Source organism: Camponotus floridanus, unplaced genomic scaffold (genome assembly GCF_003227725.1).
Source record: "Camponotus floridanus strain SB8 unplaced genomic scaffold, Cflo_v7.5 scaffold21, whole genome shotgun sequence".
Taxonomy (NCBI): domain Eukaryota; kingdom Metazoa; phylum Arthropoda; class Insecta; order Hymenoptera; family Formicidae; genus Camponotus; species Camponotus floridanus.
The window spans coordinates 2045140-2059625 of record NW_020229337.1 but is presented as its reverse complement, the minus strand read 5'-3'; the positions used below and the strand labels follow the sequence as shown (position 1 = coordinate 2059625).

The 14486-nt window shown below is 29.7% G+C and overlaps 2 protein-coding genes across 5 annotated transcripts; one reads left to right on the top strand and one right to left on the bottom strand.

Moving 5' to 3' along the window:
• Positions 1–3378: 3378 nt before the first annotated feature.
• Positions 3379–8723, bottom strand: LOC105252778 (REST corepressor 3). Of its 2 annotated transcripts, XM_020028007.2 has the most exons (10): positions 8278–8721; positions 7758–7826; positions 7595–7669; positions 7295–7509; positions 6373–6555; positions 5557–5667; positions 4996–5084; positions 4429–4603; positions 3768–4082; positions 3379–3563 (listed from the first exon to the last, which is right to left on the bottom strand). In XM_020028007.2, the coding sequence occupies exons 1-10, from the start codon at positions 8378–8380 to the stop codon at positions 3480–3482; spliced, it is 1419 nt and encodes a 472-aa protein (XP_019883566.2). In that variant the 5' UTR covers positions 8381–8721; the 3' UTR covers positions 3379–3479. The 2 variants fall into 2 exon arrangements, with proteins under 2 accessions (XP_019883566.2, XP_019883567.2); XM_020028008.2 differs by lacking the exon at positions 5557–5667 and having other exon boundaries at positions 8278–8723.
• Positions 8724–9313: 590 nt separating this feature from the next.
• Positions 9314–14089, top strand: LOC105252780 (diphthine--ammonia ligase). 3 transcript variants are annotated; one of them, XM_011260348.3, is made up of 13 exons: positions 9314–9425; positions 10374–10577; positions 10809–10993; positions 11082–11155; positions 11236–11416; positions 11533–11624; positions 11703–11793; positions 11881–12058; positions 12123–12290; positions 12434–12735; positions 12929–13250; positions 13416–13517; positions 13768–14089. In XM_011260348.3, the coding sequence occupies exons 2-13, from the start codon at positions 10463–10465 to the stop codon at positions 14070–14072; spliced, it is 2115 nt and encodes a 704-aa protein (XP_011258650.1). In that variant the 5' UTR covers positions 9314–9425; positions 10374–10462; the 3' UTR covers positions 14073–14089. The 3 variants fall into 3 exon arrangements, with proteins under 3 accessions (XP_011258650.1, XP_011258651.1, XP_011258652.1); XM_011260349.3 differs by having other exon boundaries at positions 9335–9425; positions 10434–10577; XM_011260350.3 differs by lacking the exon at positions 9314–9425 and having other exon boundaries at positions 10405–10577; positions 10776–10993.
• Positions 14090–14486: the final 397 nt, after the last annotated feature.

The window sequence follows — 14486 nt, the reverse complement described above, 5'->3', positions numbered from 1 at the left end:
GCCCTAACATAATTTATGCATATATCACAATATACATCATCTTTGCTCTTCATCTACGTTCCAACATATATTTAAATTCAGATATTAAGACATTCCTATTTTTGTGTGTATACAGGGTGGCCGACGTAAAGTGTTACAAATTTATAACTCGGAAACGAAGCAATTTAGAGAAAAATGTTTCAGACAAAAGTTGTATGGTTTCAAGGGGGCCATAAGATGGTGCCATTAGATCTTGAAGAGTCACCTAAAGATCACGTAAAGGTCACCTCCAACTTTTTAAACGGGACACCCTATATGCTTTTGCATATTCTTGTAGCTCATCTCGAGAGCTTTACAAAACACTATAATTAAGTTAGTTTTCATTAAGTACTTTCCGAGTTATGAGACTTGAAATCATTTCTTAATTTTACATAAACCGTAAAATATCTTGTAAAATATTCATTTTTCGATTATCTTACTTTAATACTTTTATATACAAAATAATAGAGGAATCAATTGGTGTAAAGAAAACACAATTGTTTCGAAAAAAAATGTAATTGTTAATTGCAACTTACATTTTTTCTTTCGAAACAATTATATGTTTTCTTTATACCAATTGATTCCTCTTATTATTTTGTACATAAAAGTATTAAGATAAGATAATCGAAAAATAAATATTTTACAAAATATTTTATGGTTTATGTAAAATTAAGAAATGATTTGAAGCCTCATAACTCAGTACTTAATGAAAACTAACTTAATTATAATGTTTATAGTGTTTTGTAAAGCTCTCGAGATGAGCTACAAGAATATGCAAAAGCATAAGGTGTCCCGTTTAAAAAGTTCGAGGTATATAACTATTGTCTAAAACATTCTTCTCTAAATTGCTTCGTTTCCGAGATATAAATTTTAACACTTTATGTGGGTCACCCTGTATATACAAGAATATATACAAGAAATATATTATTTATTTATATATTATCTGATATATATTTATATATATCAGATATTTGTTAAATAATTTATATAAATAATATATTTATGTATATATTTATATGTGTATTCTGTAAACATATTTATATCATACTTTCCGTCAATATGATAATTTTGTTGATATTTAAACGTATCATATTTTTATAATTTTTCATAAAGAAAGAGAATCAAACGATTTAAATTTTATTATTTTTTACGCATGTGAAAAAGAGATGGATATGCTTTCATTTAGCAAATGCACTTTTTGCTAATGTGAATTAATTGCAATTGAGATCTTACAAAGTACGCACAAAATACGCGAGCAATATGTGCAATTTGAACAATCTTTTGGCTGCTAAGTATACATCTATTTAATGATTTGTTTACTGCCACTATCAAAAATCTAAATTTGAGGAATTAAATCTCCTATCTACATCTTTAATTTAGACTTATATATTTAATCTAGTACTTTATAATACCAATTATTAGCTATATGCATGTTTTGTCATGAAAAATATATGTTTAATAAGAATAGCATTAGATTTGTTGATATTTTTCATATGTACAATAACATGTCAATAGATACTGCTTGTTCAAACTCAATAAGAGATCTTTAAGTGGCATATGCGATTTCTTGCATCACAAAAAAGATAATATCAAGGCACCTGAGTGTCAAAAATAAAAAAAATATCGGCCAATTTAGCATCTGCATTGTATTGCATGTAAATCATATACTAGTCTTATACTCTATTTTTTCACGTATTTATGTGTATCGTCGCCCATTATAATGCCGCTGTATATGTCCCTAAACAGAATGCAATTATGTGAAAGAGTGGTTTTGGTATATATTATCTACATTATACAAATACACAAAAACATGAATACTTAATTGCTATTGATTTTATAAATAAAGTTTCGCAAAATGTGCGCTCTCTATTATTACTTGGAGTGTTCTTATCGATAAATAGACTTATATTAGAAATTTATACTAAAACTCAGAGTTTTCATACAGAAACTATGCGAAAGCATGCATCGCTTTATAAAACTTCTGTAAATCTCTTTGCAGGCACATGTAGTATCTCTTCACCACAGTGACTTCTCATTAACAGCTGTATGTGTACACATTTAATGAAAAGTTATGACAGCATTATCTATCTTTTAACATCATAATTTTTAATAGATTACAATATTTGTTTTTTTGTTCATAAAATTAAATTCGAGATATTCTTTTATTTTCCGATGACTATTTTCTTATAATTCAAGTGATTATGGATATCGTGATTTTGATCACATATAACTGATTTTTAAAAAATGTAAGGGACATATAAGAGAGATATATAAAATTTATAATTGTAAAAAAAGATGTATATTTAAGCGCCTGATATTTTTTTCATATGTTTATTATATCAGTTTTATACTCTTGTAATCATTGATCGAAAAATTATCAAACATCATTGATTATATACATTGTTATTAACCAACTTTGAATAAAAAAAAAAGAATTTATAGAAAACTTCCATAAAAGAAGAGGAAAATATCCAAACTATTGAAAATTATGAGATTAATTAGAAGACACACAAATGATACAAAGTATACAGAGAGAAAGTGTGAAATTGATACAAAATGTAGCAGCTTTATTGCATAGGACGAAACTCTCATTGAAGATATTTGAACACTAAAACACTTGAACACTTTGCAATTCAGTAGAACACTTTTATACATTTCTAATCTATAAAATCCTTGCAATTCATCAGAACACTTTTATGTGTTTGATTCATCATCTTACAGCGCTTTCTTCAAATGAGATCAATTTGTATCTTGTACCATTCTACGTTTTGCACATTAGTTCAAAGACCAATGAAATATTATGCTTAAATAACATACAAATAAAAAAAAATAATCTTCTACATGCAATATATCATTCACAAAAACAATATTGAAGATTTACTTGTAAATTTTGTTATATCTGATATTATGTACAAGTGCGTGCATATCGTGAAAAGCATTTTGACTACATCTAAATACATATTTTTTTCTAGTACATTCTTAGTGTGAACTTCAATATTTTTTTTACGACATTATGCGATTATATGTTTTTATACAAATAAATGATTGATTTTGCTGTAGATACAAAAAATATAACATATAGATACAGACTTATCTTGACTAATTGTAAGATAAATGTCATTTTTATGTGATTTTATGTAATTTATACATATAGATTATCGTCATATTGCATTCTCATTCAAATTTAGATTTTTAAAATAAATATATATATATATATATATATATATATATATATACATATATATATATATATATATATATATATACATATATATATATATATATATATATATATATATATATATATATATATTTGATATCATTTTAGAAAAAATGACACAATTAAATAAAAAGAAAAAGTCAATTAATAAATTTGATCAAGTACTTCTCGATTATCGATTGTTATCGCTGAATCTGCAATTATTTTTTTCTCGTTTTGTACTTGGGATTGTATTCATTTGTTATTTAGTAGCTTGTCCAGGCCCAGTGGAAGTTTTTCCCTTCTGAGATGACTCTGCGGTATCATTTGATTGATCAACATCCATCTGTGAAAAAATTCCGTTAAATTATTAATTTAATTTTGGTATAAGAGATATCAAAATGCGGAGAATTCTAATTTAATTCACATATAATTCCTATATCATTCTTTATGTAACAATATATATGAAAAAATTTTGTTATTTATTGTTATATATAATAGTAAACAAAATTTTTTCATATGTGTTATTACATAAAGAAAATAAACGTGCCTTTTCCTCTTTTTCATCCTCGATCACTATGGGACCGTTTTCAGCCTCGAATTCCTTTAAAACCGCGTCCAAATTATATCTCCGTCGATAATTAACAAAAAATGATCGTAAATGTGCCTCAGTTTTAGTTCCAATAACTTCAGCGATCGCGGCGAAATCCTTTCCGTATTTTCTAATACCTTGAACGGCCAATAATAATTCATCGTTTGTCCAACGAGCATTTATACGGCTCGACACCTCCGGTGGTCGTAGATGATCGATACCGTCAGTAGTCTTTCGCTTCAGTGCGCTCACTTGTTGTTTATTGGCTTGTATCTGCCATTTCAAATAAATAATATAACATTATGTACAAGTTACACAATGCATAATTATATGAATGATATAATGTAATCATAACTTAATTAGAAATAATATCGGAACATCAATATACATGATAAAAATGTTTGATACTCGCAATTTTAAATTTTTTTAAAATCTTACTTCATAATAGTATTAAAAAAATTTCAATTAATATATGTACATCTCATCTGTTAACAGTTTGCGAAATACATTCATGTATAATCGCTTTCTCGTTATTTATTATATTTATATGAAGAAAAGGGAAATGTATCCACACGACGTATATTGTGAGAACTTTTTATTTCTATGTTTATCAACATACTTGACGTTTTAGGCTAACGATCTCAGTGTCGATCGCTTGCAAACTGTTGTTGGCCTGGTTTGGTTGACCAGCCAAAGCCGCCAAATCATCGTGATTCACGACCAAGCCCCGAGGTGGCTTTCTTTTATTCGTACGACCCGGCATGGAAGTTAACGGTCTTGCTACACCGGTGCGCCTAAACCACCAGAAAATGTTTTTAAAACTAATGATTTCAAGACTATGGGCATATGGGCTATCTATTGTATCTCAATGTCACTAAAATCAATTGGAAACCATTAATGGGGATGCAAATAAAAACGATTATACCGGATAAGCATTCTTCCGAGGATATTCATAAGTCTGCTTAAACGTCAATAAATATATCCATGTTTATCTCTGTAAAAAAAAATTAAAAAAACGTTAAAATTAAAAAAACGAGTTGTCAGTTCCAACTATTTTCCGACTTATTTCTCATATGAATATCCTCCTGGCTGCTTACTGACAATGAGTTGCGTAGAAGATTCATTTACTTGCTAACATTGGCATTAATTAAATTGAATTAATTTAATTTACGTTGCGTTCACTGACCTCCAATGTAGATAGCAGCTATGACACGCGTGTCCTTTGGGCGTCGCACGAACACTATGGCATGCAACGCCACAGTTGCTACACGAGCCCTACAACACATAACACCCTTTTTAAGATAAAAATTTTGATATCCCCCCCACCCTTCCCCATTCATACTTTGTAATTAATTATTATTTATTTCATGTTTGAATCACTAAAGTGAATTGGAAGAAAATGATCGAAATAATTTATGTCCCATTTTCTCTACAAATAAGCATATTTTCATATTTTTTATAATTATCAGATATTCATGACAGTACTAGTCAAATTAAAGTCTAATTAAAACTGAGCTAAATCCCCCTTCCCCATATACATATATTTCGAAACTTTTTTTACTATATTTCCTCAGTAAGGTTTCAGCCTATCAATTTCAATATCAATAAAAATTTTGATTAAAGAGAAAACATTTATATATTATGCCAGTGTAGCAATAATCCACGTAATGCATTGAAAGTAGCAAAACACAGTAGTGAAGCGTACTATACTATGTATGCGAGTGTGGGTAAGGTTTAGGCTGAGTACCTGAACCTGAGGGGCGTTTTCCGAGTCGGATGGGGCCTTAGCGTCAGTGCCTTGGCTTCCTGGCACAGGTTGATTCTTTCCACGACGTATTCCGCGGTGGATCGTCCATTTCTGGAACGTTCCACATTTACGTTCATATACCGACGTAACCGTCCAACTAAACTATTGCTTATCTCTTATGTGTGTAAAACATTTAAATAGATTAAACGTTCTATTTTTTAATATCACGCGCGTAAAAAAATATTGTACAATTTTCAGATTTATATGTCATAAAAATTTTTTATATCCTACATACACACAAAAATATTTATATACGATGATTTCTTGCCACCATTAATGTTATATGATATAGCTTCTTTTACCTACTTCAATTCTAATCATAATGTATTATCGTGTGGATACATTTTTTAAAGTATAAGTTTTAAAACTATTGTGTTAATCTCCATGTTACCAATTTGTGCCACAACAGTAATGTATAATTATTTGCAATATAATTGCACGAAACAACCAGAACAGTAAGCTTTTATACACAAAGAAATATCACAAAATGGAGAGAAAAAGAGAGGCATTAATTGAATAAAAAATTAGAGAAAACAGAAAATCTCCTTTTGCTGCAATTATTGCATTTAAGTTAGATTATTATTCTGTCTTTTAAATTTTGTATCTGAAAGATTTATATATATTAATAGGGTTTTTATATATGTATTAAAATATTTATAAAATAAGAAAAAAAGGAAAGAATATTTCCCTATGCAAAAACAATAGAACACATGCATTAAATTTTATTATTCAAATTAGTTTAAAAAAAATTCTTACTTTTTCTTCAGATTCGCTATCTGTGTTGGAACCGAGCTCGCTTCCGTTTTCGCTGCCATTCTCGCCTTCCTTGCAGCCGCTCGTCAATTTACGTGCTTGTCTATCCATCAACGATGTCCTACTTCGTGTTTTTTTCCAGCCATAATAATACTTGACAAGACTTGCAATAGATTTGTCAGGTAACTGTATAATAAAATATTACAAAATTATTATAAATCGTTTATATAAATTTTAATATTTAAAATATATCACATAGAATATGTTCTTTTATATTCTTCTCTCTCTTTCTTCCTTTTACTATTTAAATGTTGTTTTAAATCATTTGTAAGTTTAATTATATATCTATATATTTAATTATATATATCTTGTTACATATGTTTGTTTCCTAAAATCTTTAATTATATCATTATTAATATGTATAAAAAAATTATTGATTTTATTTAGACTCTAATTATGTTTACATGTTATTTTATAAATAAAAAGATATTGCGACCTAACTATAATCATGTTTGTAAGCTTCACATTACTAGATAGTTTATTCTGCATAGAAATCTCTTCAATAAAAATATTTCTTGCTTCACATTAAAATATTTTTACTAAATTAAATGTAAATTTATATATATATATATGTTTAAAAAAAGTATTATATTTTCAAAATCATACTTTTTCTTAGAATACTCTAAAAAATTATTAAATTAAATTATACTATAAATTCTATATTTAAATTAAAACATAATTAGTTAAAAAATAGATATTATTTAATTATTGATGTGATATTATTAAATAGTTTATATTAAAATAAATTCATATAAAAAGTTTTTTTCGTAAAATTTAATAAATAGAAAGTAGCTTTTATATAGATGTAATATAAAGAATATAATTTTGACATAAATAAATAAAATTATATATGTTATATGTATACCATTTGCCGAATGCGATGAAAACTCTTGCCATGAAATTGGAACGCTTGCTCAAATAATACTTTATCTTCAACTGTCCATTCATCAGGAAATGGTGTAAAATTTGCTAGATCCAGAACTGCGCGTTCTAAATTATGCTTGTGCCAAAATAGCATTCCTAATGCCTGTTCTCCATTATAACCATATTTCTCTTTAGCTAATATAATATATTCATCAACTAAAAAAAATAGAAAATATTTAGTTAATCAAGAATTTTTATTTGTGCTAATTAATTTATTTATATTTAAGTCTTCATAGCTTACGTTTCTGATCTGGTATATCTGTGGTTGGTGACCAAACTAATAATGCTCTATCAGGACATTGATCCAATCGACGTTCTAGAATACAAGATAGCATATTGAATACAAGTTTTGTACTATTTAATTCTACATTTTTGAAAATTATACATATATAAAAATTAAATACCATTAACAGGAACAAATTCAGGAACAACTACTTGATAATCTCGTCCAACTCTTATTTTCTCTGCCGGAACTTATAAAATATTATATGGTTAATATTTCTGTCAGATTGCATATAATAAATAAATTTTCATATCTATCTCATTTAACTAACTTAATTTCTTCAACAATATCTCCATATGTATATAAAAATTACAATGTAAAAATAATATATGTAGAAATATATATAGAAAAATTGTTAGTTTTAGACTATATATTAATATTATAATAAAAAAAACTTCTTTTTAGATTTTTTTTCATATAAGAAGAAAAAAAGACAATTTGCTATTCTCCAAGCAATATCTGCATTTATAAAAGATGTTTAAACGGCAAAAAAGTGGAGCGCGTAGTTTGAAGATCTCTATTAAAATGAAACTATCCTGATTCGATGAGGCTCAAACAAATCTCTGCGCGAAATAGACATTATAGCAGCCGATAATCGGGACATCGCATATCGATAGCGATAAGGTGAAAATAGGTGATACCTCCATCCTCCTCACTGGAGGATTCCGTCTGTGCGTTGGGGCTGGGGCCTCGGGATCTGCGACCGTTTCGTACATTTTCCGCATTTCTCTCCGCCAGGACCATCGTGCCGATGGTCTGCCCGTTTAATTGAATCGAGTACGAGTTAGCGCTGCAGCGAGATGCGAGATGCGCTTTAACAGAAAATCTTCGACGGACGTGCGGTGGAGCACACAACTCGCTTGTACCCAGTTCGCCTCGAAACTGCACGACGGTCTCGAATCCGAGCCAGAGTTTCTCAAAGCGGCGCTTCGTGCGACCGTAGCGAAAGTAAAATGGTCGCCCGCCGCACGCCACCTCATTGGTCAGCGGATGGCGTTTGAGAAAAATGGGTCAATTCTCACCGTGCTTGATAATAAGCAACTTTGAAGGACGGACATTGCCAAGAATGGTTCCTGCTTTTCTCCTTCCTGTTCGTTCTGTGCGATATTTTTTATTTTACTTATATTCGAAATATACATGTAAATGTCAAAATATAATCGATAATAAAGCTCGAAACTATGAGAGACAATCTTTTACCCAATTTTCAAATGCAGTTGCGTGCACTAAATCAACGAATGACGAAAATGCGAATTTTCCCTATTGAAATTCGAAAGATATATATAATTAAGCCATAAAATGAAAACAAACATAGAAAGTACACTTTACTTGGCGTGAAACGATTTTGCAACGTTCGCTAGACCAATCAAAACGAAGTATTCATCGCCTCTTTCGATGATGTCACGAGCTGTACGAGATGTACGGTCGCGCGAATTTACACCTGTGAGTTTCTCGATGCTCCGGTTGATTTCGTCGATATATTTTCGTCCCGGGGATAAATAAAACTCTCTCGACGGATAAAGCGAAGCCGTTTCGTCGCTTTTAAAGAAACAGCGAGGCAATCACGATGATTTTCATCGGCATAATTTCAATATTCGAATAACCTCGATTATGCAGACGCTCTCTCAGATCGAATATCGTCTCGTTGATGGCGCTACCGTCGTAGTCCCGTCACGATTGTTACATACCTCTATCGTCCGTAGTCCCATCGGTCATCGGTCTCCCACAGTCTCCCCGAATCTCCCATGGGCTGCCGATGGTATCGCAAGAGGTTTTTTGCCACCGATTTAACGTAAATACCACATTTATCGAGAATTTGACGTTGATTTTACCGTATGTCTCGCCATAATTATCGTGCTCACGCTTGACAGCGCAGTCCACTGCTCATTGTCACTTGGTTGTTTGTCTCTTCTTGCACTTTCGTTTCTGTAATAACCAAAAAATGTATCCTTTAGGCAATAGCTACGTACACACAGAGAGAAGTTTCTCCGTTTTGCGATAAAACTATGCTTTATCGCTACGATTTATCTTCACGAGTTACAGCTGGTACATTCGAAGACACGAGGAATCCTTAATTTTCCTTACGATATGGGATTTGGATTCGTTCGCGACTAATTTTTGTTCGTCAGCTCTAATTATATGTAACAATAAATAATTTGTTTCCTTTTCTTTAACGCTCGTGTCTTTAAACTCTGTTTACTTATGGCTTTCTATTTGCATATATGCTTCATTGATGCTCTATAGTTTTAGTTTTATTTTTAAGTACCTCAATTGTGTTATTAATATTGTATTGTTTACTGTATAGATAGCCAAGATTATTATCATTATTATTGTTGTTATTGCTATAAAATCTCGGTCATATATCTCTGTCCTTTGTGATTATATAAATTGTAAATATGTACAATTACTGTGAGAGAGCATAAGATGCATATTTACCATTTTATTCTTATCACAAATTAAGATTACTCTAAGCTACTTCTAACTTTATTTATTTAAACAATTTATTTTTTATGTATAATTTGAAACACATGTAGATTTGTTGATGTATAAATATTTAACACTCGTTATCATAATTGATTAAACATTTAGTAAATCTAAAACTGTATTTCATGAGTATATATGTATGTGTGTGTGTGTGTGTGTGTGTGTATCTGTGTGTGTATGTATTACATTTTTAAATTTATGTTATATAAATATATAAAAACTTTTAAATATATCCTTTTTTTTATTTTTTTTACAGATGATTATTTAAGCAAGATAAGTAGATCAACTTTAATTTTAACCATAATTGTTTTCAAAGGACAGCCAAATACAATCTACAAAAAAAAAATGAGGGTTGTTGCACTAATTAGTGGTGGCAAAGATTCTTGCTTCAACATGATGCAATGTATAGCAGCTGGTCATGAGATTGTGGCTCTGGCTAATTTGTATCCTGTTGAAAAAGGTATTAAAATATATTGTATTATGCGAGATATTGATATTTTGACTATAAACTATTGCATTATGTAACTGGAACATTTTTGAATTGAATATAATTTATAATATTATGAAATTACTCTTTATATCAACATTATGTTATAATTTATATAATTATATGCTGTAATTATAATTTGTATTTATATAATTATTATAATTTATGCAGATATAACATAGGTATAACACACAATGCTTCCAGATGAGCTGGATTCGTTTATGTTCCAAACAGTAGGACATCAAGGAATCAAGTACATTGCTCAGGCTATAGGCTTGCCTATATATCGTTATCCAACATTTGGTAGGGCCAATTTCCGAGAGAAATATTATTATCCTACAGAAAGTGATGAAGTTGAAGATCTTTTTAAACTCCTGAACACAATAAAGGTAAATCAAATATATATATGTATATATTATATGTGTGTGTGTGTGTATTTATATTTAATTGATATTATAATTAATATATTTTTTGCAGGAACGTGAAAACATAGAAGCTGTGTCTAGTGGTGCTATTCTTAGCGATTATCAACGGATTCGTGTAGAAAATGTGTAATTATCATTTATTTTTATAAATTCTTAATATTAATAATTGCTGTTATATTAATTTGTTTCAAATATTCGTATTTCAGATGCAATCGTTTAAATCTTATTTCTTTATCATATTTGTGGAGGCGGGACCAGGAGGAGTTGTTAAATGAAATGATACAGAGTTCTATTAACGCAGTGCTAATCAAAATTGCAGCTCTTGGTCTTGAAACTAAACATTTGGGCAAATCTATATCCGAAATGCAACCTCATCTTGTTAAAATAGTAAGTCACGTATCAAGTTAATTGTATTTTCATGTTAATCTACATTTCTCCTTCAATGTTTTTATTCAAAACAGAAACTGCATTATTTTTTAATAACAAACAAATTTTATTTATAGAAAGAAAAGTATGGAGTAAATATGTGTGGAGAAGGAGGAGAATATGAAACATTCACTTTAGATTGCCCTTTGTTTGCCAAAAGTATCGTAATGTAAGTTAATATATTTCCATTTGTATGTATGTATAATCTGAATAAGTTTTTTTTATTCCATTTTGTCTTATGCCTTAGTGATGAATATGAGACTATTGTAAATTCGAGAGATGATATAGCGCCTGTAGGATACCTTAGATTTACAAAGGTCCATTTACAAGAGAAAGATGTAAGTTTCAATATCATGTAAATTTGTATGTACAACTATATTTATAGGATACATTGATAAAATCAAGGTAAAAATTTATTTTATCAGAATGGAGACTTGGAGAAATTAACTCTGTCAGAAAGACTAAAAACTGTTTTGATAAAATCACCACAAGATTATATTGCTGAAATCATTGGTCCAGAGTTACATGATGGCTGTAATTTATCAGAAGACGAAACTGACGAACACACTTGTGAAAATAATAGTTTGAAAGCATCGAATTCAGGTACATATAAAAAATAGAATATGGAAATATCTATATATTTAATACATATTAAATCTACATACAGGTCAATTTCATCCTCCAAGTCCAATGGAGATTTTGTATGAAGAGGAAGATTATCCAGACACACCAATGGTTAATAGAAATCAAACAGGGTGGTTTTGGTTCGGTGGCATTGTAGGAAAACATCCAGATGTCACACCTGCTGTGGAAGAGGCATTGGAGAAATTAAGCAGTAAAATTCAGATCTTAACATACCTTTTGGCTTAGTAATTATTCAATATTAGCAATTATTTCTAAATTTAATTGATAATGCGAAATAAAAGATGCATAGACAAATTTTTTTTACATGCAATATTTTTCCATATTTAATTACAGCTCTGCTTCAAAACGAAAATCTGCGCACGTCCGACATCGTCGCAGTAACACTGTACATAAAAGATATGTCGAATTATAAGGCTATAAACGAAGCATACGTTTCTTGGTTGGGTAAGAAAAGTCCGCCGGTTCGTGTATGCGTAGAATGTCCTTTGAATGTACATGTTGCACTTGATGCGACAGCATATAAGGAAAACCAAGATAGTGGAGATAAATGGGCCTGTAAACGACACACGATGCACGTTCAAAGTATAAGTCATTGGGCGCCTGCCAATATTGGTCCTTATTCTCAAGCTGCCCGTGTAAGTAAATTTAATACGACATAAAAGTAATAATAATTGTATAAGAAATTATTAATTTTTCTTTTGAATATTTTTAAAGAAAACTGATTTTAAAAATAATTAAATTTTTCAAATTATTCAATCTTTCTGTTATACTTACATCTAAGAGGCAATCTTTCTGTTATTAAGGTAAAGATTAATTTTTTTTTTATAGGTGGGTGATATTATTTTAGTCGCTGGGCAAATACCTTTAGTACCTGGTAATATGAATCTCTTAGATATGAACATTAAACGGCAATGTCGTTTAACATTAAGACACATAGATCGCATCGTTAAGGCTATGGATGCTAAGCTTCGAGACATAGTACAAGGTGTCTGTTTTTTGACTCATTCTAATTACATAGCGGACGCAAGAAAGGAATGGGAAAGGAGGACAAGAAATGCCATTGTAGATTATGTTGTTGTACCAAATTTACCACGTGGTGCTCAAGTTGAATGGTGCGTTTGGGCTCATAGGGATAATAATCGATTCGAATGTGAGTGTAAAATATTTAACAAGAAATCATATAACTGTTGTGTGTTGAGTAGAAAGCCATCTCTTTCTTTACACTCGTTTTTTACTCAACTTGCAACAAGTATATTTTTTCATTTATTTATTTGAAAAGAATAATTGTGTGACTGTTATATATGTTCTATTGCAGATGAAGAAACAGGAAAATGTGTGGCTAATTTTAGGATAGCCATCAGACGTAGGTGGAATTACGAAAATAATGTTTCCGCAATTGTGTGCTACATGTCTACTGGTAAGTTTTTTTTGGCAAACTGTTCCGTCTCTAAAAACGATATTTTTTTCATTTTATATGTAGATATATAAAAAATTTTGTAAATTATTAATAATATTTTAATGATAGTAAAATTCTTGAAAAAAAATTTTATCATATACAATATTTTACATAATATTAGTTAATGTTAGAACTTAATTGCTATGTAAATTTAATATTTCTGATGTGAAAAAAAAGTATTTTTGTAACATTGAAATTTCTGTGAACACAGGTTCATCTAATTCTACTGGTAATTTAACAACGGAAGCAAGTTTGCCGTCTATGGAGTTGAACGCAAATGAATTGTCAGAGGCTTTTGAGTATCTATTGTGTAAACTCAGGAAAGATTCGCAGAGCACAAATCCGACATGCAATCTACGAATATTTTATAAAGTCGGCAGCTTTCCGGGTCCGAATTTTCTTCACGATGTTCTATCGAAGTTTTCTACGCAAAATTTAGTGATCACTATTATACCAGCTATCCACTTACATAATTTCAGTACTTTGTTATCTATATGTGGTATTAGGCACGAGTAAATACTCAAATTGATTCATATTGTTTTTATATTGTCAATTATTTGTTAGAATTGGGAGCGCGTCTTTAGGATAAAAAATTGAAATCCTTTTTGGAAAACAAAAGTTGCACAAGAGCTTTTTTAAAATAAAAAAAATGCATTTCAAGTTTCCATTCTTTTAGAATAATTGCACGATTATAATTTTATTGTAAACAAAATCAAGCTCGAAACTATAAATGTATTTTTTTTTCTTTTTTAAAGTCGTCTTTTTGCTTATGCGTTTTTTACAATTAAAAGCTTCAATTTTTTGATGACTGATAAATTGAATGTGGCTTAGAAGAAGAAAAATGGTTACAATAGCCACCAAAGTAGCACTATTAAATTTTCCTACGTGCGCAAAAAATTATATGATGCTACTTTGCTTCATCGATGATGG